We start from the raw sequence: 26,948 nt of genomic DNA, 5'->3' as shown, positions 1-26,948 counted from the left end.
AAAGTGTTAACAATATATCACGTTTTCTAAGATATTCCAGTTTACATCTTAAAATTGTACTTCCACTCAGCCCAGACATACAATGATGATGACCAAAATCCTAAATCTTTGTTGTTATGAACCTTTTGATCTGTGCTCACCTCTGTCATCGCTGAGGAAGGCCCCCTTGGGACTGGAGGGAACTGACGTTCCCCAGACGCTGATTGATTTAGGGTAACCTCTGTCTGCTGCACGATAGTCTTCATTGAAACGCCAGTACCTGTAAACAGCAGCAGAGATGTTTACTTATGTTCATCACCTATCCAAATAAGGACAGAACAGAGGAGCTGAACATCAGAGTACATGGTGTTCCTGCATGGTTTGTGTATGAAAATAGTCAAACAAATCTACAATATTAAGAAACAAAAAACATGAAGTATGACTATTTTATTATACAATATCTTGAGTATTTTTTAACTTCTAGTTTCAGTTTGACCTACTGTACACCCCCCCCCCCCCCCCCACCTGGCCCCAGTTATATACTTGTTTGTATTTGTTTAACAGCTGTGTAAAGCCAGTGGAGTTTTTAATATCTTTGGGTTTGTTCAGAGCACTTTCTAACTTCATTAGGATAGCTTTACGGCTGCAGCCGTTGCTGTTCATCTTGAAGAACTTTGAGATTAGAAGACATCACTGGGAATCCCTGACATAAATTATTTGTGTAGTCATAAGTTATTTGTAATTCACAACATTCATGCTATAAAGACTGTCAGGAGAATATTTGTGTATCCTCCTACTTGTTGTTGCTAAAGAAAGGTGATATGCCATAAATGGACCTTCTATTAGAGGACTTTTTGCAGAATGTGGTTAGGATTAGGGTTATTTTATTTATAATTTGACTGCACAGCAGGTAGCTGAGTGGATAAGGAACTGTCCTGCCAATATGTAAACCTGGCTTTGTATCCGACTTATGCTAACTGGCTGTGTCCTTAGGCAATACAATCTGCATTGTCTCAGTTCACCCAGTTGTCAATAGTTACCGGCCTCAGCTGGAGAAGTAACCGGCGTTGGACTGGTCTCCCGTCAAGGGGGACTTGGAGACTTGCATCCACTTGATGTTGCGTAATCCTGAGACACGCACTGACACCGATGGGCCTCAGGGCCTATATAGGATTTCTTCTACTTCTTGAATGTAAACACATATAACACTTATAATTTATAAGCCAGAAATCACTGCAGTTTTTTCCATCTAACAATAGATTGCCAAAGTGCCTTAGAAGTAATCAATCATGTTCATCAATTATTAAATGCAAAGCGAGGCCAGCACTATAAAAAAAAGTATTGAGTGAGTCCATTTAACTGAATCAAGTCATCGCATTGCTTTGACTGGATTAAAGCTACAGTGTGTATAAGTATAGTGCCATCTCAGGGTGAGGTTTCAGATTGCACTGTGCCAATGCTGGTCATGATTTTCTTTTGGTTCTTTGGTGAACACATCAGCATGGCAGTATAACATGCAGGGATCCATTAGAGGGCCCACTCCTATAGACATGAAGGGCTCATTCTAAGTTTATGAAAATGCATTGATTCACTGGTGCAAGTAACTATACACTAATAAACAGATGACTAGGAATAATAAATTTATGTTAGCAAACACCACTAAATCCTACACAGTGTATCTTTAAGTTAGGTCAGTGTAAAGTATTCAGTTTAGTCTATTTATACAGGGCCAAATCACAACAGAGCTGCCTCAAGGTGCTTCACATGGGTAAGGTCTAACCTTACCAACCCCACAGAGCAAGAACATAGGTGAGAGAGGTAAGGAACAACTCCCTCTGGTGTTTCTGAGGAAGAAACTTTAAGCAGACCAGACTCAGAGGGGGCGACCCAGTGCTTAGGTCATTCTACCAACTTTGTTAGTTAGCAATTCAAGTATCAACTTTACATTGATACTCAGTGCCGGTGCCAGGTGGACTCAAGAGTGTTTCAGCAATGTAAAGTATCAACTTTACATTGCTGAAATGTTGACAGCCTATAAAATACTTTTTCATGACTGAGTAAGGTGGACTCACCAAATAATTATTTGATTGTAAATGGCTTATATGAACGGTGCTGACCTGCACACTAGGAGAAATTTCTTGTACAGTGTCAGTGACAATATGAAATATGCACATAAATAGTAATAACCAGGAATTAAATCAAAAACCCATCAGTTAGTAAACAGCATGTCTTAACTACCAAGAGGACCTCAACTCAGATTTGTGCACAAAATTTTAAAAGGGCACGCCTCCATAAAGTTTGAGATCTTTCAAGTGCAACAATGTCCACAAATCCACTATTCATTCATAAAATTTTGTTTTCGGTTGTGAAATAGTGCACGTCACATCCTTTCTCTTCTCAATATGAATGAAGACACACTTGTGCAGCTTGTTGTAGTTTGGCAGGCTGCCATGCTCAACTGAACATGCATGCCTACAAATCTCACTCACTCACTCACTCACTCACACACACACACACACACACACACACACACACACACACACACACACACACACACACACACACACACACACACACACACACACACACACACACACAAAACCAACATCTGTGCCATAGATGCCAAGAACAGTGAACATTCCTGCCTTTGTGTTGATAGCTAAACGAGTCAACTAATCAATACTAGAATACAAAAAGTATGAACATTCTTCAGGGATTTCCTGTAAAAACTGTCTAACGATATGTTTCATTACCAATCTCCTTGAAAGAAGAAAGTGTAGCCAGATGGTTCCCAAAAAATGGCTGTGTCTATTCGGTCATAGGGAATATCCCGGCCATAGTCAACCAGTTCAAGTGGATAGCCCGGCTCCAGGTTGGCCTCCCGGAAAAGCCAAAATCTGTTTGCTGAGGAAGAACAAGAACAAGCAAACAAGAGGATATTAGAGATGAGAGAAACTTCCTCCAGTAGTAAATAGCAGTGGTTGGCACAGTTCAGCGAATAGTTAATGAGTGAAGGTAACGTTTTCAGTAGTGGCTGAGCTTTTTGGTTAACATTGAAAACCATAAACTGACCAATTAGTTTCAACAACATTTAGGTCCACAAATATTATGTCAGCTAACTTTTTATGTATTTATTTATGTAAGTTTAACAGTCAAAACCTTTGCAAACCCTAAAAATATACAACCCCAATTCCAATGAAGTTGGGACGTTGTGTAAAATGTAAATAAAAACAGAATACAATGATTTGAAAATCCTCCTCAATCTATATTCAATTGAATACACCACAAAGACAAGATATTTAATGTTCAAACTGATAAACTTTATTGTTTTTGTGCAAATATTTGCTCATTTTGAAATGGATGCCTGCAACACATTTCAAAAAAGATGGGACAAGACAACAAAAGACTGGGAAAGTTGCTGAATGCTCAAAGAACACTTAACTGGAAACAGGTGAGTGTTATGATTGGGTATAAAAGGAGCATCCCCAAAAGGCTCAGCCATTCACAAGCAAAGATGGGGCAAGGATCACCACTTTGTGTACAGCTGCGTGAAAAAATAGTCCAACAGTTTAAAGAACAATGTTTCTCAATGTTCAATTGCAAGGAATTTAGGGATTCCATCATCTACAGTCCATAATATAATCAGAAGATTCAGAGAATCTGGAGAACTTTCTACACGTAAGCAGCAAGGCCGAAAACCAACAGTGAATGCCCGTGACCTTCGATCCCTCAGGCAATACTGCATTAAAAACCAACATCACTGTGTAAAGGATCTTACAGCGTAGGCTCAGGAACACTTCAGAAAACCATTGTCAGTTAACACAGTTCATCGCTACATCTACAAGTGGAAGTTAAAACTCTACCATGCAAAGCGAAAGCCATACATCAACAACATCCAGAAATGCCGCCATCTTCTCTGGGCCCGAGCTAATTTGAAATGGACAGACGCAAAGTGGAAAAGTGTGCCATGGTCTGATGAGTCCACATTTCAAATTGTTTTTGGAAATCATGGACGTTGTGTCCTCTGGACAAAAAAGTGAAAAGGCCATCCAGATTGTTACCAGTGCAAAGTTCAAAAGCCAGCATCTGTGATGGTATTGGGGGTGTGTTAGTGCCCATGGCATGGGCAGCTTACACATCTGTGATGGCACCAACCATCACAGATCACAGCCATCTAAGCAACGTCTTTTTCAGGGACGGCCCTGCTTATTTCAGCAAGACAATGCCAAGCCACATTCTGCATGTGTTACAACAGCGTGGCTTCATAGTAAAAGAGTGCGGGTACTAGACTGACCTGCCTGCAGTCCAGAACAGTCACCCACTGAAAATGTGTGGCACATTATGAAGCGCAAAATATGATAACGGAGACCCCAGACTGTTGAACAACTGAAGTCGTACATCAAGCAAGAATGGGAAAGAATTCCATCTACAAAGCTTCAACAATTAGTGTCCTCAGTTCCCAAACACTTATTGAGTGTTGTTAGAAGGAAAGGTGATGATACACAGTGGTAAACATACCACTGTCCCAGCTTAAACAATAAAGTTTATCAGTTTTAACATTAAATATCTTGTCTTTGTGGTGTATTCAACTGAATATAGGTTGAACAGGATTTGGGAATCATTGTATTCTGTTTTTAGTTACATTTTACACAACGTCCCAACTTCACTGGAATTGGGGTTGTACGTTTGTTCCTGTTGGAGCTCATATACTAATCCAATAAGTGAAATCAACATGTCGTGTGAAGGCAACAAGCATTATCTTGTGGAACTGGTGGAGCAGGAAAACAAACCAGAGTAAATGGATTAATTAAATTATTAAAATTAGTGTCCATGTGTATTTTTATTTCTTAATATTTCTTATTCATTTAGTCCTGTATTGTGAATAAATAGTATGCTGAACATAAAATATTGTTTTATATCAATTGTTCATTTAAATATTTATGTACATCTTGATCATTTCATCTTGGCATGCTAAACCTCTTTTGGAAACTCAAATAATTTTTGTGAGCTTAGAGCCCAAAACCCCCCCAAAAAACAAGCCAAACCTAAACTCATGTAATGAAAGTTAGCGGTTAGCTGTAGCTGCATGTTTTAGCAGTTTATCAATTCAGCGTTACAACAGTTATCTTCTCAGTTTGTGGATTAGCATTCATTGAAGCTAACTTTTAGCTTACCTGTGCCCACCACTGGTAAAATAGTCATTTATGACACATACAGTCCAACAATTATTTCCCACCCCCACTTAGCTAAGACTATGGTAACTATCAACTACACAAAATTACAAATATGCTGTATATGAAATGCATAATTGTTGACAAAGCCATTTATATGTACAAAAGCTGATGTCTACATTTACAGAAAGACGTGAGCATGCATGCATTTAAATAGCTGCTTCACAATTTTGTAAAGAAATGAAAAAGAATAAAAAAAAAAACAAAAAACAAGGGAACTATAAAAATAATGCTGCCACTTATACATGTTTGGTGTAAATGCTGCAAAGGAAATAATGGTTTGTTGGCCAGCAATCACATAAAAAATAGTAACAACACAGCAGAAATGAGTATGAGTGCACTGAGTAGTAGTTTGGGGTTTTGCCTGCACTTGTCTATTAGATGTGGTCCATATCACGTCACGCTGAAGCAGGTTCTTTTTTTCTGTTTTTTTTTTTTTTGCCAAAGCAAAAGTTTTATAGTTCTTCAGTGTTTTAGACAGGGGGACTCCGTTCCTTCTGGTGCCATTACATTTCTTGTGTTGGCTGTGATCCTCTTTCCCTCCCACCAACCACTCGCCTCCGGCCCATTTTCCCTTTAAAGAGAAACCTCAGCACTCAGCATCTGGACAAAACAAGCAGGTGGCGTACAGCGTACAGGCCTGACGTAGATTCTCATTACTTTTACCAGATAACCAGTGGTAGGACGTACCATACTGTTGTCCGGTGTCGCCGACCGAATGGTCCCCCCTAAAAATTGGTCCCCAATGCCTTCAATGTGCATGCATCGTCAGCCACGGTTCACCGATTATCACCTCGTTTCTGCTTAAAACTGCACTCCAGTCATCATCTATCTCAGCCACAGATATCTGAAACTGTTGTACAACAATCATTTCCACATAAATTCAGCATTATTTAATCACATAAGACGGAGGAAGCGATCAGAGCACTGCAGCTACACTAGCTGCTAGCTGGTGCGTTCACTTCAAATCATCAGAGTACTGCCTCGTTTCTAGTGTGCCTAGTTAGAGAGAGTGGTGTCAACTCAGAACATGGCGCCATTTTGGTTCCAACTGCTCTAAACTACTGAATGAACCTTTAATGTTTTCAACATTTTTTAAATCATTTAACCACATACAGCAACACATCCAGGTACAGGTGCTATCAAAATAAATATAAAAATAGTTAAGCTATCAAATTTACATAAATTTGCAATTTGTGATCATTTATTTAATTAATTTAAAGCCTGATTTATGCAGCTGCAGCTCTGTAACTCCGTGTCATACAATGATGTGCGTGACAGTTTTGAAGTTCTCCGACTCTGGATTATGCTTTATTATGGACTAATTTGACCCTCAACAAGCTTACTATCATCACCTCCAAATAAAGGTAAGCTGTAAATTTTCCTCTTTTATCAACTTCGTGCTGTAAAGTTGCAGACTTTTCTGATTCATTTATCAGTGTGTGCACTGCAAATAAATCAAATCAAATCAATTTTATTTATATAGTGCCAAATCACAACAAACAGTCGCCCCAAGGTGCTTTATATTGTAAGGCAAAACGACCCCCTATGAGCAAGCACTTGGCGACAGTGGAAAGGAAAACTCCCTTTTAACAGGAAGAAACCTCCAGCAGAACCAGGCTCAGGGAGGGGCAGTCTTCTGCTGGGACTGGTTGGGGCTGAGGGGAGAGAATCAGGAAAAAGACATGCTGTGGAAGACAGCAGAGATCAATCACCAATGATTAAAAGCAGAGTGGTGCATACAGAGCAAAAAGAGGTGAATAAAAAGAAACACTAGGTGCATCATGGGAAACCCCCCCAGCAGTCTAAGTCTATAGCAGCATAACTAAGGGATGGTTCAGGGTCACCTGATTCAGCCCTAACTATAAGCTTTTTCAAAAAGGAAAGTTTTAAGCTTAATCTTAAAAGTAGAGAGGGTGTCTGTCTCCCTAATCCAAATTGGGAGCTGGTTCCACAGGACAGGAGCCTGAAAGCTGAAGGCTCTGCTGCCCATTCTACTCTTACAAACCCTAGGAACTACGAGTAAGCCTGCAGTCTGAGAGCAAAGGGCTTTATTGGGGTGATATGGTACTACGAGGTCCCTAAGATAAGATGGGACCTGATTATTCAAAACCTTATAAATAAGAAGAAGAATTTTAAATTCTATTCTAGAATTAACAGGAAGCCAATGAAGAGAGGCCAATATGGGTGAGATATGCTCTCTCCTTCTAGTCCCCGTCAGTACTCTAGCTGCAGCATTTTGAATTAACTGAAGGCTTTTCAGGGAACTTTTAGGACAACCTGATAATAATGAATTACAATAGTCCAGCCTAGAAGAAATAAATGCATGAATTAGCTTTTCAGCATCACTCTGAGACAAGACCTTTCTAATTTTAGAGCTATTGCGCAAATGCAAAAAAGCAGTCCTACATATTTGCTTAATATGCGCATTGAAGGACATATCCTGATCAAAAATGACTCCAAGATTTCTCACAGTATTAATGGAGGTCAGGGTAATGCCATCCAGAGTAAGGATCTGGTTAGACACCATGTTTCTAAGATTTGTGGGACCAAGTACAATAACTTCAGTTTTATCTGAATTTAAAAGCAGGAAATTAGAGGTCATCCATGTCTTTATATCTGAAAGACATTCATGCAGTTTAAATAATTGGTGTGTGTCCTCTGGCTTCATGGATAGATAAAGCTGGACATCATCTGCGTAACAATGAAAATTTAAGCAATGCTTTCTAATAATACTGCCTAAGGGAAGCATGTATAAAGTGAATAAAATTGGTCCTAGCACAGAACCTTGGGGGACTCCCTAATTAACCTTAGTCCGTGAAGAAGACTTCCCATTTACATGAACAAATTGTAATCTATTAGATAAATATTATTCAAACCACTGCAGTGCAGTGCCTTTAATACCTATGGCATGCTCTAATCTCTGTAATAAAATTTTATGGTCAACAGTATCAAAAGCTGCACTGAGGTCTAACAGGACGAGCACAGAGATGAGACCATTGTCTGAGGCCATAAGAAGATCATTTGTAACCTTCACTAATGCTGTTTCTGTACTATGATGAATTCTGAAACCTGACTGAAACTCTTCAAATAGACCATTCCTCTGCAGATGATCAGTTAGCTGTTTTACGACTACCCTTTCAAGAATTTCTGAGAGAAAAGGAAGGTTGGAGATGGGCCTATAATTAGCTAAGATAGCTGGGACAAGTGATGGCTTTTTAAGTAATGGTTTAATCACTGCCACCTTAAAAGCCTGTGGTACATAGCCAACTAATAAAGATAGACTGATCGTATTTAAGATCGAAGCTTTAATTAACGGTAGGGCTTCCTTGAGCAGCCTGGTAGGAATGGGGTCTAATAGACATGTTGATGGTTTGGAGGAAGTGACTAATGAAAGTAACTCAGACAGAACAATCGGAGAGAAAGAGTCTAACCAAATACTAGCATTACTGAAAGCAGTCGAACATAAAGATATATCTTTGGGATGGTTATGAATAATTTTTTCTCTAATAGTTAAAATTTTATTTGCAAAGAAAGTCATGAAGTCATTACTAGTTGAAGTTAAAGGAACACTCGGCTCAATAGAGCTCTGACTCTTTGTCAGCCTGGCTACAGTGCTGAAAAGAAACCTGGGGTTGTTCTTATTTTCTTCAATTAGTGATGAATAGTAAGATGTCCTAGCTTTACGGAGGGCTTTTTTATAGAGCAACAGACTCTTTTTCCAGGCTAAATGAAGATCTTCTAAATTATTGAGACGCCATTTCCTCTCCAGCTTACGGGTTATCTGCTTTAAGCTGCGAGTTTGTGGGTTATACCACGGAGTCAGGCACTTCTGATTTAAGGCTCTCTTTTTTAGAGGAGCTACAGCATCCAAAGTTGTGCTCAATGAGGATGTAAAGCTATTGACAAGATAATCTATCTCACTCACAGAGTTTAGATAGCTACTGTTGGTACGAGGTCTGTCCAAAAGTAAGGGACCTTTTTATTTTTTTCAAAAACTATATGGATTTGAATCACGTGTGACTGCATCAGCCAAGCTTGAACCTTCGTGCGCATGCGTGAGTTTTTTGACGCCTGTCGGTTGCGTCATTCACCTGTGGGCAGGCTTTGAGTGAGCACTGGTCCACCCCCCTCGTCGGATTTTTATTGTCAGGGAAATGGCTGAGAGACTGCCGCTTTGCTCCATGAAGTCTTTTTCAGAAACTGTTAGAGACAGGCAGTTGGAAACCATTCGAAAGATTCAGATGGATTTCGATGAAGATTCTGTCTGCGTCACACGGATTAAGGAGTGTTAAAACCTTTTTAAAGACGGCCCACAGCGGCGGAGGGCATGCGGCACACCGAGCGGCCATCGACAGGCTGGAACGACCAGATCATTTCTAAACTGAATGCTGTGTTGATCCGGGACATCGTGTGACTACCACAGAAATGGCAAGAGAGCTGGACATAGCACTTTTCAGCACATTCCACTGTTTTGTCATGAACAGACAGATTTTGTCATGACAGATTTGTCATGAAAGACGTGTGGAGGATTTCGCGCGTCGGCACGGAGCCGCTCATTGCACACAACAAAAAAAACAACTCCGTGTTGGAAGTCTCACAGGACATGTTGTGGCATGTCCAGCTGTTACACAATTTCTGGGATACTCACTCGACTGAAAAGCCATAGAAAGCCGTCTGAATCTTCTGAATGGTTTCCAACACGGAGGTGTTTTTTTTGTGGTGGGTGGGCTCATTTACATTTTGAGCGAAGCCAACTGAGTCTAATAATAGATTAAATGCAGTGTTGAGGCTGTCATTCTCAGCATCTATGTGGATGTTAAAATCACCCACTATAATTATCTTATCTGAGCTAAGCACTAAGTCAGACAAAAATCTGAAAAATCACAAAGAAACTCACAGTAACGACCAGGTGGACGATAGATAATAAATAAAACTGGTTTGTTGTGTGGGCCGCTGAAGAGGAGGTACTGCTGGCCCACCACCACCAGAGGGCGCCCTGTCTGGAGTGCGGGCTCCAGGCACCAGAGGGCGCTGCCGCCTCACAGGAGCAGCCGAGGTGACAGCTGTCACTTATCGCCTACGACAGCTGTCACCAATCATCTGATCAGCAAGACGACATCTCCACCTCTTTGCCGAGATATCGCTCTACCTAGGAGGTAAAGTGCTCAGCCGACTGTGTTGTCTTTTTGACATTAACACTTTGTTACTTTTGTGCGTTAAATAGCAGACATTCTTCCGACGAGAGGTGGAGGTGGTTTTCCCGCCATACGGGTTGCTGGGTGCAAACGCACCCACATTTAACTGTTTTTGTTCCTCGCCAGCAGTACCAGATCCGACACGCGGAGGCAGTGGCCACCTGGGAGTTCGGGACTTGGCGGCTCCAGTATTCCCGGGGTTCGGTGGCGGAGGAAATCGTGTGGTTCTGGTTCTGCTTTGGACAGACGTCTCTTATCTTCGAGCCTGCCCACGTGACACATTTTGTGAATTGACTTCTTTGTCTATTGTTGTAATCTGTTGTGTTTGTTGTGCTTATTCACAACAGTAAAGCGTTGTTATTTGACTTCCTCCATTGTCCGTTCATTTGCGCCCCCTGTTGTGGGTCCGTGTTCCTACACTTTCCCAACATGGTTTTTGAGACTTCCAATTTGGATGGACAGGACTAAGAGTCAAGCTTTCAAATGAATTAAAGCTCTGTCTCGGTCTTTGATTAATTAATAAGCTGCAGTGGAAGACTGCTGCTACTCCTCCTCCTCGACCCGTGCTTTGAGCATTTTGACAGTTAGTGTGACTCGGGGGTGTTGACTCATTTAAACTAACATATTCATCCTGCTGTAACCAGGTTTCTGTAAGGCAGAATAAATCAATATGTTGATCAATTATTATATCATTTACTAACAGGGACGAGGGAGACCTAATGTTTAATAGACCACATTTAACTGTTTTAGTCTGTGGTGCAGTTGAAGGTGCTATATTATTTTTTATTTTTGAATTTTTATGCTTAAATAGATTTTTGCTGGTTATTGGTGGTCTGGGAGCAGGCACCGTCTCTACGGGGATGGAGTACTGGGGGATGGCAGGGGGAGAGAAGCTGCAGAGAGGTGTGTAAGAATACAACTCTGCTTCCTGGTCCCAACCCTGGATAGTCACGATTTGGAGGGTTTAATAAAATTGGCCAGATTTCTAGAGATGAGAGCTGCTCCATCCAAAGTGGGATGGATGCCGTCTCTCCTAACAAGACCAGGTTTTCCCCAGAAACTTTGCCAATTATCTATGAAGCCCACCTCATTTTTTACTGTTAAATACTGTTATAATATGATGGCAGACAAAGGATGAAAGCAGAAAAGTGTCAAATCACAGCTGTTTGTGTCTGATTTAACAGGTGCACGAAGGTGCACAATGTCAGGCTTCAGGTCCCAGTCTGAACATGGTTTGAAAAAAATAAATGGTCAGACTTTTAATACGGAAAATGACTCCTCTCCCACTTTCCTCAAATCAGTGAGTGTCAGAGCTGAACTTTAATTTGTTCCTCTGCACGTCCAGACTGCTCTGGGTTTTAATGTAAATACATTGCGATCAGACTGGACATTTTATCCGATGTGAGCCATATGTATGTAACGGATTAGTTACAGTCAGGAGGCGCCGAACATCTACGGGAATCCTGAATCAGGACGTGTGCCTCATTTAATGAGCGCATCAAAATTTCCTCTGAAATTTTTTTCTACCAAATGTATTTGATCCATTATCAAAATGTAAATGCCGTACCCACTGCAGAAGCAGCGAAAGCAGCAAACTTTGCTGCTGTCACTGTGCAGCCTGCAGCAGCCTGACGTGCATGTCCAGGCTGTGGCTCCAAGTCTGAGCATGGTGTGAATAAAATAAACGGTCGGAGTTTTAATCACGGAAATTACTCTGATCCCACATGTGAGGGTTTTAATGGAAATACGTTGTGATTGGACAGGACATTTTATCCGATGTGAGCAAAAAATACATTGTACAAAATCTGTTATATACAGTGTTTATCCATCCATCCATCCATTTTCTTCCGCTTCATCTGAGGTCGGGTTGTTGGGGCAGCAGCTCAAGCAAAGGCGCCCAGACCTCCCGATCCACGCACACCTCCCCTAGCTACTCCAGGGGAACCCCGAGGTGTTCCCTGGGTCTTCCCAGGGGTCTCCTGCTGATGGGACATACCCGGAATACCTCTCCAGCGAGGCATCCAGGGGGCATCCGAAAAAGATGCCCAAGCCACCTCAGCTGGCTCCTTTCGACGTGGAGGAGCAGCAAATCGACTCCGAGCTACTCCCGAGTGACCGGGCTCCTCACCCTATCTCTAAGGGAGCGCCCAGCCATCCTGCGGAGGAAACTCATCTCGGCCGCTTCTACTCGCGATCTTGTTCTTTCGGTCATGAGCCAAATCTCATGACCATAGGTGAGGGTCGGAACGTAGATCGATCAGTAAATTGAGAGCTTTGTCCCCCTGCTCAGCTCTCTCTTCACCACGACAGCCCGATACAGTGACCGCATCACTGCAGACCCTGCACAGATCCATCTGTCGATCTCACGCTACATCTGTCCCTCTCTCGTGAACAAGACCCCGAGATACTTAAACTCCTCCACTTGAGGCAAGGACACTCCACCGACCTGAAGTGGGCAAAGCATCTTTTTCCAGTCGAGAACCATGGCCTCGGATTTGGAGGTGATGATTTTCATCCTGGACCCTTCACACTCGGCTGCAAACCGGTCCAGTGTACACTGAAGGTCCTGATTTGACAAAGCCAACAAAACCACATCATCCGCAAACAGCAGAGACGAGATTCTGTGGTTCCCAAACCGGACCCCCTCTACACTGACTGCACCTAGAAATAAGCGAAGTGCGCATCGCATCTGCGCATGCGTGGGTCAAACGGGGGCAAAAACCCCAGCTACCACACTCACACTGCTCCCATTGAATTTCGTATACAGTAGCATTAGCGGACTGTAAAAGTTAAGGCTTACAGGGATTGTTTCAAAGGCTTTAAGCCTTAAGCGACACATACAATAATGACAGGGGCGCATTGTGCTGTTTTCAAATGCTCGAACGGAATTTATAGGCTTGAAAGTTGGCTGAAAACACATGATTGCAAACCTCCGCCAAGTCCAAACAAAGACGGAAAAAAGAAGAAATGTGGTCGTAAACCTCCGTTCATTCTACACAATTTCGCCACAGAAATGAAAGATCCAGACGGACGTAAAAGACGGACTAAAATTGTTTCTTGCACATTTATCTTGTCAATATCCTGAAACCATGCTGCCGTTTTCGTGCATCGGCGTATGACTGTAATGTCGCACCATGAATGACGTGGCGCGTAATATTGTAAAATTGACATGTTCTATAAACAAACTGCATGCATGCACATATCACTGTATGTCTGTCAACTTATCAAAACAAACGTGACAGCAAAGAGGTTGTATGTGAGACTCATCGTCATTGTCGTCATTATGAAGCTGGCGGAGTCGCGATTTCTCATCCCTGCTTTGCAAATATTCTGCAATATCCACAGTTTCAGTCTCTGGACTTCGTCTAACCATCCATCAGTTGCCTTCAAGGGGTCAGAAATTTGTTTTTCTCCAACTATCAACAAGCACGGGTCATTTTCGACAGCAGCGCGCTCTTCCTCCTTTGTCGGCACTAACGGTACATCTGTACTTCCTGTACAGATGCAGCACATGCAAGCACAACCAGCTCTTCTTTCCATTTCTGTCCACTGCCGTACGTAGTCCTGGTTGTAACAGGCAATCCACGGAGCGTACAAAAACGCTTTAAATCGTCAACTTTTCAGCGGTTGAAATGATCCAAATCACAGCACTCTTCGCTGCTTTCCGCCAGCATAGCTTGTGGGTTGGTAGCTGAAAACTTTAGCCTACCCATAATGCACCGCGCGGCCTGAGATGCGCACTTCGCTTATTCTGTCCATAAAGGTAATGAACAGAACCGGTGACAAAGGGCAGCCCTGGTGGAGGCCAACATGCACTGGAAACAGGCTTCACTTACTACCGGCAATGCGGAGCAAGCTCCTGCTGCGGTCGTACAGGGACTGGATAACCCTTAGCAAAGGACCCCGGACCCCGTACTTCCGGAGCACCCCCCACAGCGCGCCTTGAGGGACACAGTCGAACGCCTTCTCCAGATCCACAAAAAACATGTGGATTGGTTGGGCAAACTTCGATGAACCCTTGAGCACCCGATGGAGGGTGTAGAGCTGGTCCAGTGTGCCGCGACCAGGACGAAAACCACACTGCTCCTCCTGAATCCGAGGTTTGACTATCAGTCTAATTCTCCTCTCCAGTGCTCTGGAATAGACCTTACCGGGGAGGCTGAGGAGTGTGATCCCCCTATAGTTGAAACACACCCTCCAGTCCCCCTTCTTAAACAGAGAGAACACTACCCCGGTCTGCCAATCCAGAGGCACTGTCCCCGACCACCATGCGATGTTGCAGAGACGTGTCAACCAAGACAGTCCCACAACAACCAGAGACGGATTTCATCCACCCTAGAAGCCTTGCCACCGAGGAGCTTTCTGACCACCTCAGTGACTTCAGCCTGGGTTCTTACCTTTATTTAACCAGGAAAAGAGTCTCATTGAGATTAAAAATCTCTTTTACAAGAGCGTCCTGGCCAAGACAGGCAGCAAGGTTACGTGTCAATTTCAGCATTTCACCACACATACAGAATAAACAAATTACCAGCCAATGGAAAAGTTTCAGTATAAAAGTTCAAAAACAACACATTTTTACAATAAAAAAAAAAAAAAAAAATCAGTTAAAACAACTACATGTCAATGTGCCAGCATCTCTGTCATTTAAAAGTCCTTTAAAAGATTCTAAGGAGACCAGCTCCCTCAGTTTTAAGTCATTCTGTAAAAGGTTCCATGCAGAGGGTGCAGCAAACTGAAAGCCCTTCTTTCCCAGTTCTGACCGGACCTTTGGGACTGACAATAAAAAACGGTCGGCAGAACGAAGTTGATAGGAACCAATACATTTCCGAGAAATATACATCCTTAAGTAACCAGGAAGGTGACCAAGTAAACATTTATAGATGAGTAAATATAGATGCCTAAGCCTGCGAAACGCCAAGAAGGACCAACCAACACGAGCATAAAGAATACGGTGATGTGTAACAGCTCTGAGGCCAGTGATTACCAGTGGGTAATGGATGAGTCTGCCTCTGAGTCCCCCGTCTTTGCTTCCTCTTCGGAAGAAGTGATGATGGGATTGAGGAGATCTTCGAAGTATTCCTTCCACTGCCCAACAACATCCCCAGTCAGGGTCAACAGCTCCCCACCTGCACCATAGACAGTGTTGGTGGAGAGCTGCTTCCGCCTCCGGAGGCATCGGACGGTGTGCCAGAATTTCTTCGAGGCCGACCAATAGTCCTCCTCCATGGCCTCCCCGAACTCCTCCCAGACCCAAGTTTTTGCCTTTGCGACCACACAGGCTGCAGCACACTTGCACTGCCGGTACCTGTCAGCTGCCTCCGGAGTCCTACCTGGCAACAAAGACAAGTAGGACTCCTTCTTCAGCTTGATGGCATCCCTTACTTCCGGCATCCACCACCAGGTTTGAGGATTGCCGCCACAACAGGCACCAGAGACCCTGCGACCACAGCTACGATCGGCCACATCGAGAATGGAGGTGGAGAACATGGTCCACTCGGACTCCATGTCTCCACTCTCCCCCGGGATCTGGGAGAAGCTCTCCCGGAGGTGGGAGTTAAAGACCTCGCTGACAGAGGGTTCAGCCAGTCATTCCCAGACCCTCACGATACGTTTGGGCCTACCAAGTCTGACCGGTTTCCTCCCCTCCCAGCAGATCCAACTCACCACCAGGTGGTGATCGATCGATAGCTCAGCCCCTCTCTTCACCCGAGTGTCCGAGACACGTGGCCGAAGGTCAGATGATAAAACTACAAAGTCAATCATCGACCTCCGGCTCAGGGTATCCTGGTGCCACGTGCACTTATGGACACCCTTGTGCTCGAACATGGTGTTCATGATGGACAAACTGTGGCTAGCACAGAAGTCCAACAACTGAACACCACTCGGGTTCAGATCAGGGAGGCCGTGCTTCCTGATCACCGCCCTCCAGGTCTCACTGTCGCTGCCCACATGGGCGTTGAAGTCCCCCAGGAGAACTGCCACCTTATTGTGGTGGGGGAGTTTGCGTACCCGGAGATCTAGGAGCTATGTTGTCAGGGGCTTCATGCCCCTGGTAGGGTCTCCCATGGCAAACAGGTCCTAGGGGATGGGTCAGACTAAGGGCAGTTTAGAAGCTAACATGACCAGTATGAAATCAAGGACCGAGACATCGCCCGGTACGGCAGAAGCGGGGCCCCACCCTGGAGCCAGGCCTGGGGCTGGGGCTTGTGCGCGAGCGCCTGGTGGTCGGGCCTTATCCCATGGGGCCTGGCCCGCCCTCCTGTGGGTTCACCACCTGCAGAGGGGGCCATGGGGGTCGGGTGCAGAGAGGACTGGCTGGCGGTTGAGGGCGGGTGGCACGGCGGCTCGGTCTGCGCTCACAGCCTCTGGCTGTCGGGACGTGGAATATACTGTACAGTGTTTATTACCTGGAAAACAATACACAAACTTTGGGACTTTTTTGCCCAGTGACTGTGAATATCTGGTTTATACGATGATAGTTTAGGTGAGTTTTACTGTACATGGGACTGAACAATAAATTTACCTCTCAAAACTTTGACGATGATGTCGGCTTCCATCCCAAACAGCTAACTTTATTTTCCCAAATTTTACTTCTGTTTGGATCTGAAAGGAATCTGTACATCTTGAAGCCCTTGTTGTGTCTATTTGTGCATCCAAATGCACAACAACCTGGCATTTTCAGGGAATTAATAAATAAAATAGCTGGATTTACATGCAGACAGATTAACAGCGAACACTATTTTGAAACCAAGATGGCATCATGAGTCACGTGACCGATTTTTTTCTACTTGTCATGTCACTACGCTCTCTATCAAGGCATACTACTCGTTTCTGCTTAAAACGGCCTCATTTCTGCTTAAAACTGACTTCAGAATGATGTAAGAGGTTTTATTTTGTCATCTGATGGTTAATAATCCCATTAATCCATTTGATCCCTTTGGGTGAAGAGGCTCTGTCTCTGACGAGTTGCTGAGCTCTGAAATGATGCATGCGCAGTGGAGGTCAGAGCAGACCAATTTTTAGGGGATGACCATTTGGTGTATGACAACCGGTACCAGCATGCACTGGTGCCGGTGTCTGAAACACTGAAGAACTGTAAAACTTTTCCTTTGGCAAAAAAATAAAAAAACAAAAACAACCCTGCTTCAGCGTGACATGATACGGGCTATTTCTAATAGACAAGTACAGGAAAATGACAGAATGATTCAGTCTCATTGTGCTATGTTATGAAATGTTCTGTTCGATATTTTGTACATTATCCTATGAATAGCCATGCACAACACACAATTCACAACAAGCAATCTCAATCATTCATCATCTCCTTTATTTAACTTGTGATGATATCTTCAAAACGCAAAGTGCAATTTCAATCAAATGTGGTAGATACACTCAGTTGAATGGCGTCTTGCCACACAGGTCATGTTAAGGTCACTGGTCTAAGGTCATGTCAAATCAGAGGTCACTGTCTAAAAGGCATCAATGACCATATCTTTGGAACTAGAAGAAATAACTAAATGAGTTTTCTGCATAGAGTTTGTTTTCCTCAGGCTAACAAATTTGTCAGAGCTCTGATGTGTCAGGCAAATTAAAAAAAATGCTAGTTGAGGTGAAGCACCTTAAGCCTTGCAGTTTCAGTGTTATCATATAATTAGTAGTATGTTTGGTAAACAATTGATGACATAAAATATATAGCTTGCCATATTTTTCAGAGTATAAATCCTGCAACTTATACACTGCGCCGACCCGTATACAAAAAACAAAAAAACCCATGTGTTCATTATTATTAAACATAATTATAACAACTATATATAGGGCTTTCCCAGGAAACAAAATACTCAACAAAATAAACTCCAATAATGAAAGAATAAATGCCAGTAATAAAACGCACTACAACAATGCATAAAAAATAGAAAATTAAAAGACTATAATACAGAAGAAAGTTGTGACTTACAATGCATCCAAAAATTATTCACAGCACTTCACTTATTCCCCATTTTATGTTACAGCCTTATTCCAAAATGAATTAACTTCTACACACAATACCCCATAATGATAATTTGAAAAAGGTTTTATTTATTTTTTGTTAGATTTTGCAAATTTCTTAAAATAAAAGCAAAGAAATCAAGTGTACATAAGTATTCACAGCCTTTTCCATGAACCTCAGAATTGAGCTCAGGTGCATCCTGTTTCCACTGATCATCCTTGTGATGTTTCTACAATGTAATTGGAGTCCACCTAGGGTAAATTCAGTTGATTGGACATGAATTGGAAAGGCACACACCTGTCTACATGTAAGGTCCCAGAGTTGACAGTGCATGTCAGAGCACAAACCAAGCATAAAGTCAAAGGAATTGTCTGTAGACCTCTGAGACAGGATTGTCTCCAGGCACAAATCTGGAGAAGGCTACAGAAACATTTCTTCTGAGCACTGTGGTATCCATGATCGTAAATGGAAGAAGTTTGGATCCACCAGGACTTTTCCTAGAGCTGGCCGCCCGTCTAAACTGAGCGATCGGGGGAGAAGGGCCTTAGTCGTGTAGGTGACCAAGAACCCAATTGTCGCTTTGTCAGAGCTCCAACATTCCTCTGTAGAGAGAGGAGAACCTTTCAGAAGGACAACCATCTCTGCAGCAATCCACCAATCAGCTCTGTATGGTAGAGTGGCCAGAAGGAAACCACTCCTTAGTAAAAGGCACATGGCAGCCTGCCTGGAGTTTGTGAAATGGCATCTGAAGGACTCTCAGACCATGAGAAACAATTATCTGGTCTGATGGGACAGACTGAACTCGCTGGTGTGAATATCAGGCCTCATGTTTGGAGGAAACCAGGCACCTACCCTACAGTGAAGCATGGTGGTGGCAGCATCATGCTGTGGGGATGTTTTTCAGTGGCAGGAACTGGGAGACTAGTCATGATTGAGGGAAAGATGAATGCAGAAATGTATAGAGACATCCTGGATGAAAACCTGCTCCAGAGCACTCTTGACCTCAGACTGCGGTGATGATTCATCTTTCAGCAGGACAATGACCCTAACCACACAGTCAAGATATCTAAGGAGTGGCTTCAGGACAACTCTGTGAATGTCCTTGAATGGCCCAACCAGAGCCCAGACCTGAATCTGATTGAACACCTCTGGAGAGATCTGAATATGGCTGTGCACCGACACTCCCCATCCAACCTGATGGAGCTTGAGAGGTGCTGCAAAGAGGAATGGCCAAAACTGCCCAAAGACAGGTGCCCCAAGCTTGTGGCATCATATTCAAGACTTGAGGCTGTAATTGCTGCCAAAGGTTCATCAACAAAGTACTGAGCAAAGGGTATGAATACTTATGTATATGTGATTTCTTAGTGTTTTAGTTTAATAAATTAGCAAAAAAAACTTTTTTCATTTTGTCATTATGGGGTGTTGTGAGTAGAATTTTGAGGGTAAAAATTAATTTCATCCATTTTGGAATAAGGCTGCAACATACCAAAATGTGGAAAAGTGAAGCGCTTGTTATAGACCGTCGGTCCAAATTATAAAGGTTTTTTCCCAGTCTTCAAAAGGCATTTTTTGACAGGTGCAACATATATTCCCTTGCAACTTATATTCTGGAAAATACAGCATATATTACAATTTTCTCCAATGAGCTTTTTCAGGAACATAAAGTATTTTTCTAAAAATCTGTCAAGAATGGTTTGGCAAATAAGTGAAATTTGATTGATTCACAGGTGCATGTGCACACTGACACTATGGCTGTAGAGTGTTCCTTTGCTAATGGCTTTCATCCAGATGCCCCAGAGAGAGGTTTGTCGATGACATCATCATCCATGATGACTGTAACTCAGTCTCTCCAGCTGAACAAACAGCCTTTTTGTTTCATTCAACGCCATTAACTGAACTCACCATTATAAAAGATAAGCACTTCTCAGACATTCATGCCATTAATAATTTGTGCTTAAAAGATTTCTAATATGCAGGACAATTTTTTTTATATATGTCACCACTGTTTGACTAAATGAAAAAGCTATTTTTTATTGTTTGAGAACAAAAGGCCGCATTATCTTCCATATGCTACTGATAAGAAATGTTCAAATAAAGACAGAGAACAATTTGAAGAATACCTTCCATATACAGATATTGGGGTAGCCCCAAAAAACAAACTTAAAAAAATAAACTGGGTGAAATTCCATGAGATTTGAAAAAAATATTAACCACTGCTGCCCAGCCCCTGTTTTTGTGAGGTACAAGTGACATTTTGAATTATGGACTGGATTCATATCAGGGGTTTGCTAATTCAGGTGCATAGCCAATCAACTCCTAAGAGACACTTGAATTAGCAAATCAGCTTGTGGCAGAGCAGGGAGAGATGGAAATGTCCAAGTTCAGGGGTCCTTGAGGACAGGATTGAGAACCCCTGCATTAGTTCATTAGTTGCAAATTTTGTTACATCAGCCTCAGGTCGCATTTTTGAGGCATTCAATGTCAACATGGACGTCCTCATCAAGGACCCCTCAGAGTGGGAGGGTGACCTGTCATTCCAGTCGTCACAGCAGGTCCTGTATAACGTTGCTGCTGTCAATGATTTTGCTGAGTGAGGAGTTGCACTTATCCAGGATTATATTCAGATCCTAACGAGGGATGAACAGCAGCGCCAATACCTGCTGCAAGTTGTTGAGTGGCATCGATGTCAGTTCCCAGAGGTGAAGAAAATCTGAATCAAACGCCACTCCCCATGACTGTTTGTTTTCACCAAATAGGTGGACAGCGACATGTAATACTTTTTTAATATCTCCTGTATGGCCAGTTAAAGGAGGAAGGATGGTTTTTTCAATTTGTATTTCATTTGTGAACAGGTACTAGTGCAGCAGATAAGTGAATATTTACTGAGGGATCCTTCAAATGGTGATGCAAGCACCAAATCTGGCAGACATACTCCTTAGACATTACTCTTTTAAAAATACCGAGTGGCCACATGAACTTTCAATAGGCAGCCAAGAAGGGGTCAATTGAAGAATTACACAGGGGTCAAAATTTAAAAATGCTCCAATCATATTGAAATGTATTCCATATTATTTGTCTGATCATAAAGATTCCAAAAAGGTATAATTTGGACTATCTGCGAATGAATGTTATGGAGTTATGGGGTAAAACCAGCAAAAACACTGAGAAAGGTCAATTTCAGTTTGTACAGGGGTCAAAAGTTAAAGTTGCCCCAATTTTGGTAAAAAGTGGTGCAACTGGTTGAGTTTATAGGATTAATAAATGGAATAGTTTTGACTGTGTTGTGTGCTTGGTTTGCAAAGTAAAGGTTAAAGGGGATAGAGAATCACAATCATCTTTTTCATGTTTTTGGTGTTAGTTCAGAGTCTCCCCGCTGTGGGGAATACACACGAAGTGCCAGCAAGGTTCAGAACCTCTGTTTCAAGTATTTCTCCTTTTTTGAATTGCCACTAGAAAACAGGCCAATCCGTTTTTGAGAGAAAACTTATGTCACTTTTTCACCAATAGCCCCCCCCCCCCCCCACACACACACACACACACCCACCCCCTTTCACACACGCCCCTTCGAAATTAATTATTCATAAAGTTGTGCCCACCCATTCGTAACACTCGAAGAGAAGCAATGGCGAGTTACAGGTGTGCTTTCCCAGGCTGTTTTAGCAGACTACGATCTTCCCACGGAAAGCAATGTACGCGATCACTGGCTTTTATTCATTTTTAACCGCATCCCCAGTACATACAACCACCAACTATTTCTTTGCTCTGCGCATTTCACGGAGGACTGTTTCACAAACCTTGCATGATTTCGAGCTGGCTTCAGTCGGCATTTAATACTCAGTAGAGGGTCAGTTCCGACTCTGCGACAAAATCAACCCCAGCAATCAGTACAGCCTGTGAGTATCACATTTTCTTTTGTTTTAAATTTGTGTTGCGCCATATTCCTGTTGTAAGAATTGCATGTTAGAATGGCACGTTAGCTCTGGTTTGTTCCTCTAAAGGGAATGAGCTAACCCCATAGCAGCTAGGGATGTGTATCGAGAACCAGTTCCTTTTGGGTATCGTTAAGAAATGACTCGATCCACCGACATCAATAAGCTTTGTGCTTAACGATTAAGTTATTGGTCCTTCAGAGTGGCCTTTGTTTTGGGGGGTGTTTGTCAGGAAAATGATCATTTCTGTATTGATTACAGACCCTGCAGCGGGTTCGTAAACAACTTTTCTGCAGCGCGGCTTTGCTTTGAACCTTGAACAGAGCAGTGCTTCGCAGATTGAAGCAATGCTTCTTTCTTTTGCTTAATTTTCTCCTGCTAAAACCCTAAAAAAGCATACGTCTGTGAGTATTATTTACCTTTTCTATGTTAAACCGACCTGTTATGTTCTTCTGAAACAGTTGATAGATGTATTTTATAACTTAAAAACGGGAGCGATGCTAATGCGTTAGCATGTCTATGGCATTTTCAATGTTAAAAGTTAGCATTGCAGCTGTCATATTCGGGTGCATTTGTTTTCAAATTGTAATATTTCTTAAATTTATTTTTGTTTATATATTAATAATCTAATGATTATTATATACAATTTTAGAGAAAGAGGCAAAAAAAACCTGAATAGAAACACAACAGAAAATATAAAAGCAATGAAAATAAATAATGCTTTCTTTTCAGTGAGAGCAAGGGCAGCCAATCAAACAACGGCAACCGATCAGCGCCACCTACTTGCATTTCATAATGAGGTTGCCAAATAAGCTCCGAAACAACGCCATTAAAGGCAAACGAGGCATTCTAAACCCAGCATACTAACATAGCTGTTTCAGAGAGCCTTTTAGGAAGGTTCTGAGCCATTACAGACCCAACCAACTTTTTTTGGGCTACATATCACATCACAGAACAAGGATTAATGCCCCATTCAACCTCTCTCTATCACCTTTAAACAATGTCGGCATCCATTGGATTCTATGGCATGTGACATATGCTACCCTGTAACATGATAACTAAGCCTGATACATGATGCAAACTATTCCTTTTTAAAGCCACATTCACTCAACTAATAATTTGCATCACTTTTTACCAAAATTGGAGCAACTTTAACTTTTGACCCCTGTACAAATTGAAATTGACCTTTGTCACCATTCTTGAAGCATTTTTTTTTCAGTTATCCACTGCACTATACATTACTATTGCTGGTTTGCCCTAATATGCTCAACTATTGCAATTTCCATCCCTCATGCAGCAGTGGTTAGAATAGTCATATTGAATGCTGGGGAACATGCCTTCTTCACCGCGGTCGCTTCTCAAGTGTGTCTGGCAACCATGAATTTGATCTGATCCACCATCATGAAGACAGCTCAACTGGAGTATTTGTACTCAGATGGTGAAGGATGGAGGCGTCTTCCCTCAGGAGACATAAGCAATTAAGCATAGGACAATCCTCCATCAAAGTCTCTGCTGTCTATGTGACACACTCCTTCACTGTAAATGTTATCGATTGCTTTCTGAGGTTTTACAGGGCTGCTTTCAAACCACATTTACCAAAACACTACTTTATCAAACTACCTTCAGAAAACATAATTCAGGTGTAATCATAATCGTAGTATATAGCTGCAGTTAAATTTTGGGGGTGTGGCTCAGTGTTGTCTGGGAGGGGACAGCTGTGGTGTCTAGCTGGGCACACATAAGACTCAGCAATTCTTCAATTAACACTTTCTGCCCATAACAAGGGGAATTTTTTGACACATGCAACACTGGATGTCCACTGAGTAGAGTGGTAGATGTAATAATTCAGTCTGAAAGGCCGAATAAACCAGCACACCTTAGTGAGAGAGCCATAGAGACTGAGAAAAAGGTTTTGATTTAGTTAATTTGTGGAAATAAACAGAACATCTTTCACTCTCCTGTTTCCCATCTCATTCTGCCTAGGTTGGTAATGATGGAAAATGTGCAGTATTAAGGGGTTCCTGAATAGGTACAGTAGTGTTTAGAATATTAGTAGTGCTATGTGACTAAAAAGATTAATCCAGGCTTTGAGTATATTTCTTATTGTTACATGGGAAACAAGGTACCAGTAGATTCTCACAAATCCAACAAGACCAAGCATTCATGATATGCACACTCTTAAGGCTATGAAATTGGGCTATTAGTAAAAAAAAAGTAGAAAAGGGGGTGTTCACAATAATAGTAGCATCTGCTGTTGATGCTACAAACTCAAAACTATTATGTTCAAACTGCTTTTTTAGTAATGCTGTGAATCACTAAACTAGTATTTAGTTGTATAACCACAGTTTTTCATGATTTCTTCACATCTGCGAGGCATTCATTTTGTTGGTGGGGAACCAAGATTTTGCTCGTTTACTAGTGTGCTTGGGGTCATGGGGCATGTCTTCTTCAGCATAAGGCAACATGACCTCTTCAAGTATTTTGACATATCCAAACTGATCCATGATACCTAGTATGTGATAAATAGGCCCAACACCATAGTAGGAGAAACATGCCCATATCATGATGCTTGCACCATCATGCTTCACTTTCACTGTTAATTGTGGCTTGAATTCAGAGTTTGGGGGTCGTCTCACAAACTGTCTGTGGCCCTTGGACCCAAAAAGAACAATTTTACTCTCATCAGTCCACAAAATATTCCTCCATTTCTCTTTAGGCCAGTTGATGTGTCTTGGCAAATCGTAACCTCTTCTGCACATGTCTTTTATTTAACAGAAGGACTTTGCAAGGGATTCTTGCAAATAAATTAGCTTCACACAGGCGTCTCCTAACTGTCACAGTACTTACAGGTAACTCCAGACTGTCTTTGATCATCCTGGAGCTGATCAATGGGTGAGCCTTTGCCATTCTGGTTATTCTTCTATCCAACCAATATTCTGCATCACTTTTTACCAGAATTGGAGCAACTTTAACATTTTCCCACTGTACAAACTGAAACAGACCTCTGTCATCATTTTTGCTGTTTTTATCCCAGACCTCCACAACACTAAGTCATAGATACAGTCAATATACATTTTTGCAATCCTGCTTGGACCATGGACTATCATGCAAGTGAGGAAAATATGGATGCTGATAAGACATTAAGATACCGCTCATGTAAATAAAAACTGCCTTACCTTTAAAAAAGACAAACTTGCCATCATGCCTCTCATAGGCAGCATCAATATCTCCAGGCAAACCTCTCCAGAAGTGGCTGATGGGCATTGGATAGTTATCCAGAACCCTGTTTCGACGAACTCGCCAGAACCAACGGCCCTAAAAGGACAAAATTAAGACATACATTCATGTGTATCTTTTGGAACCTCAGTAATCTCCAAAACATAAATACTCAACAAAAATATAAACGCAACACTTTTGTTTTTGCTCCCATTTTGTATGAGATGAACTCAAAGATCTAAAACTTTTTCCACATACACAATATCACCATTTCCCTCAAATATTGTTCACAAACCAGTCTAAATCTGTGATAGTGAGCACTTCTCCTTTGCTGAGATAATCCATCCCACCTCACAGGTGTGCCATACCAAGATGCTGATTAGACACCATGATTAGTGCACAGGTGTGCCTTAGACTGCCCACAATAAAAGGCCACTCTGAAAGGTGCAGTTTTAAAACACAGCACAATGCCACAGATGTCGCAAGATTTGAGGGAGCGTGCAATTGGCATGCTGACAGCAGGAATGTCAACCAGAGCTGTTGCTCGTGTATTGAATGTTCATTTCTCTACCATAAGCTGTCTCCAAAGGCGTTTCAGAGAATTTGGCAGTACATCCAACCAGCCTCACAACTGCAGACCACGTGTAACACCACAGGACCACACCAGCCCAGGACCTCCACATCCAGCATGTTCACCTCCAAGATCGTCTGAGACCAGCCACTCGGACAGCTGCTGAAACAATCGGTGTGCATAACCAAAGAATGTCTGCACAAACTGTCAGAAACCGTCTCAGGGAAGCTCATCTGCATGCTCGTCGTCCTCATCGGGGTCTCGACCTGACTCCAGTTCATCGTCGGAACTTCGCACAGCCGTTGAAGAGGAGTGGACCAACATTCCACAGGCCACAATTGACAACCTGATCAACTCTATGCGAAGGAGATGTGTTGCACTGCATGAGGCAAATGGTGGTCACACCAGATACTGACTGGTGTCCCCCCCCCCCCCAATAAAACAAAACTGTACCTTTCAGAGTGACCTTTTATTGTGGACAGTCTAAGGCACACCTGTGCACTAATCATGGTGTCTAATCAGCATCTTGGTATGGCACACCTGTGAGGTGGGATGGATTATCTCAGCAAAGGAGAAGTGCTCACTATCACAGATTTAGACTGGTTTGTGAACAATATTTGAGGGAAATGGTGATATTGTGTATGTGGAAAAAGTTTTAGATCTTTGAGTTCATCTCATACAAAATGGGAGCAAAACCAAAAGTGTTGCGTTTATATTTTTGTTGAGTATATATCAAAACTGCTGATTATAACAGTTTCTGTCTTATTTCCTCTTACTGGGGTAAGTACAGTAAATCAAGAACCATAAACTTAAAATATATCAGAAGGGATTGAACAAGAC

At 42.3% G+C, this 26,948-nt stretch overlaps 1 protein-coding gene across 2 annotated transcripts in view; it reads right to left on the bottom strand.

Moving 5' to 3' along the window:
• Nucleotides 1-26,948, bottom strand: part of mmp15b (matrix metallopeptidase 15b) — a 118,229-nt gene that overhangs the window by 3,783 nt on the left and 87,498 nt on the right. For both annotated transcript variants that reach the window (XM_034185531.1, XM_034185538.1), the window contains 3 exons: nucleotides 25,498-25,636; nucleotides 2,733-2,883; nucleotides 141-259 (listed from right to left, as the gene is read on the bottom strand). In XM_034185531.1, the coding sequence (XP_034041422.1) occupies nucleotides 141-259; nucleotides 2,733-2,883; nucleotides 25,498-25,636 (409 nt within the window). The remainder of the gene's footprint in view (nucleotides 1-140; nucleotides 260-2,732; nucleotides 2,884-25,497; nucleotides 25,637-26,948) is intronic.

The sequence above is a fragment of the Thalassophryne amazonica genome, chromosome 2, assembly GCF_902500255.1.
Source record: "Thalassophryne amazonica chromosome 2, fThaAma1.1, whole genome shotgun sequence".
NCBI lineage: Eukaryota > Metazoa > Chordata > Actinopteri > Batrachoidiformes > Batrachoididae > Thalassophryne > Thalassophryne amazonica.
This window is presented reverse-complemented; position numbering and strand designations above follow the sequence as displayed.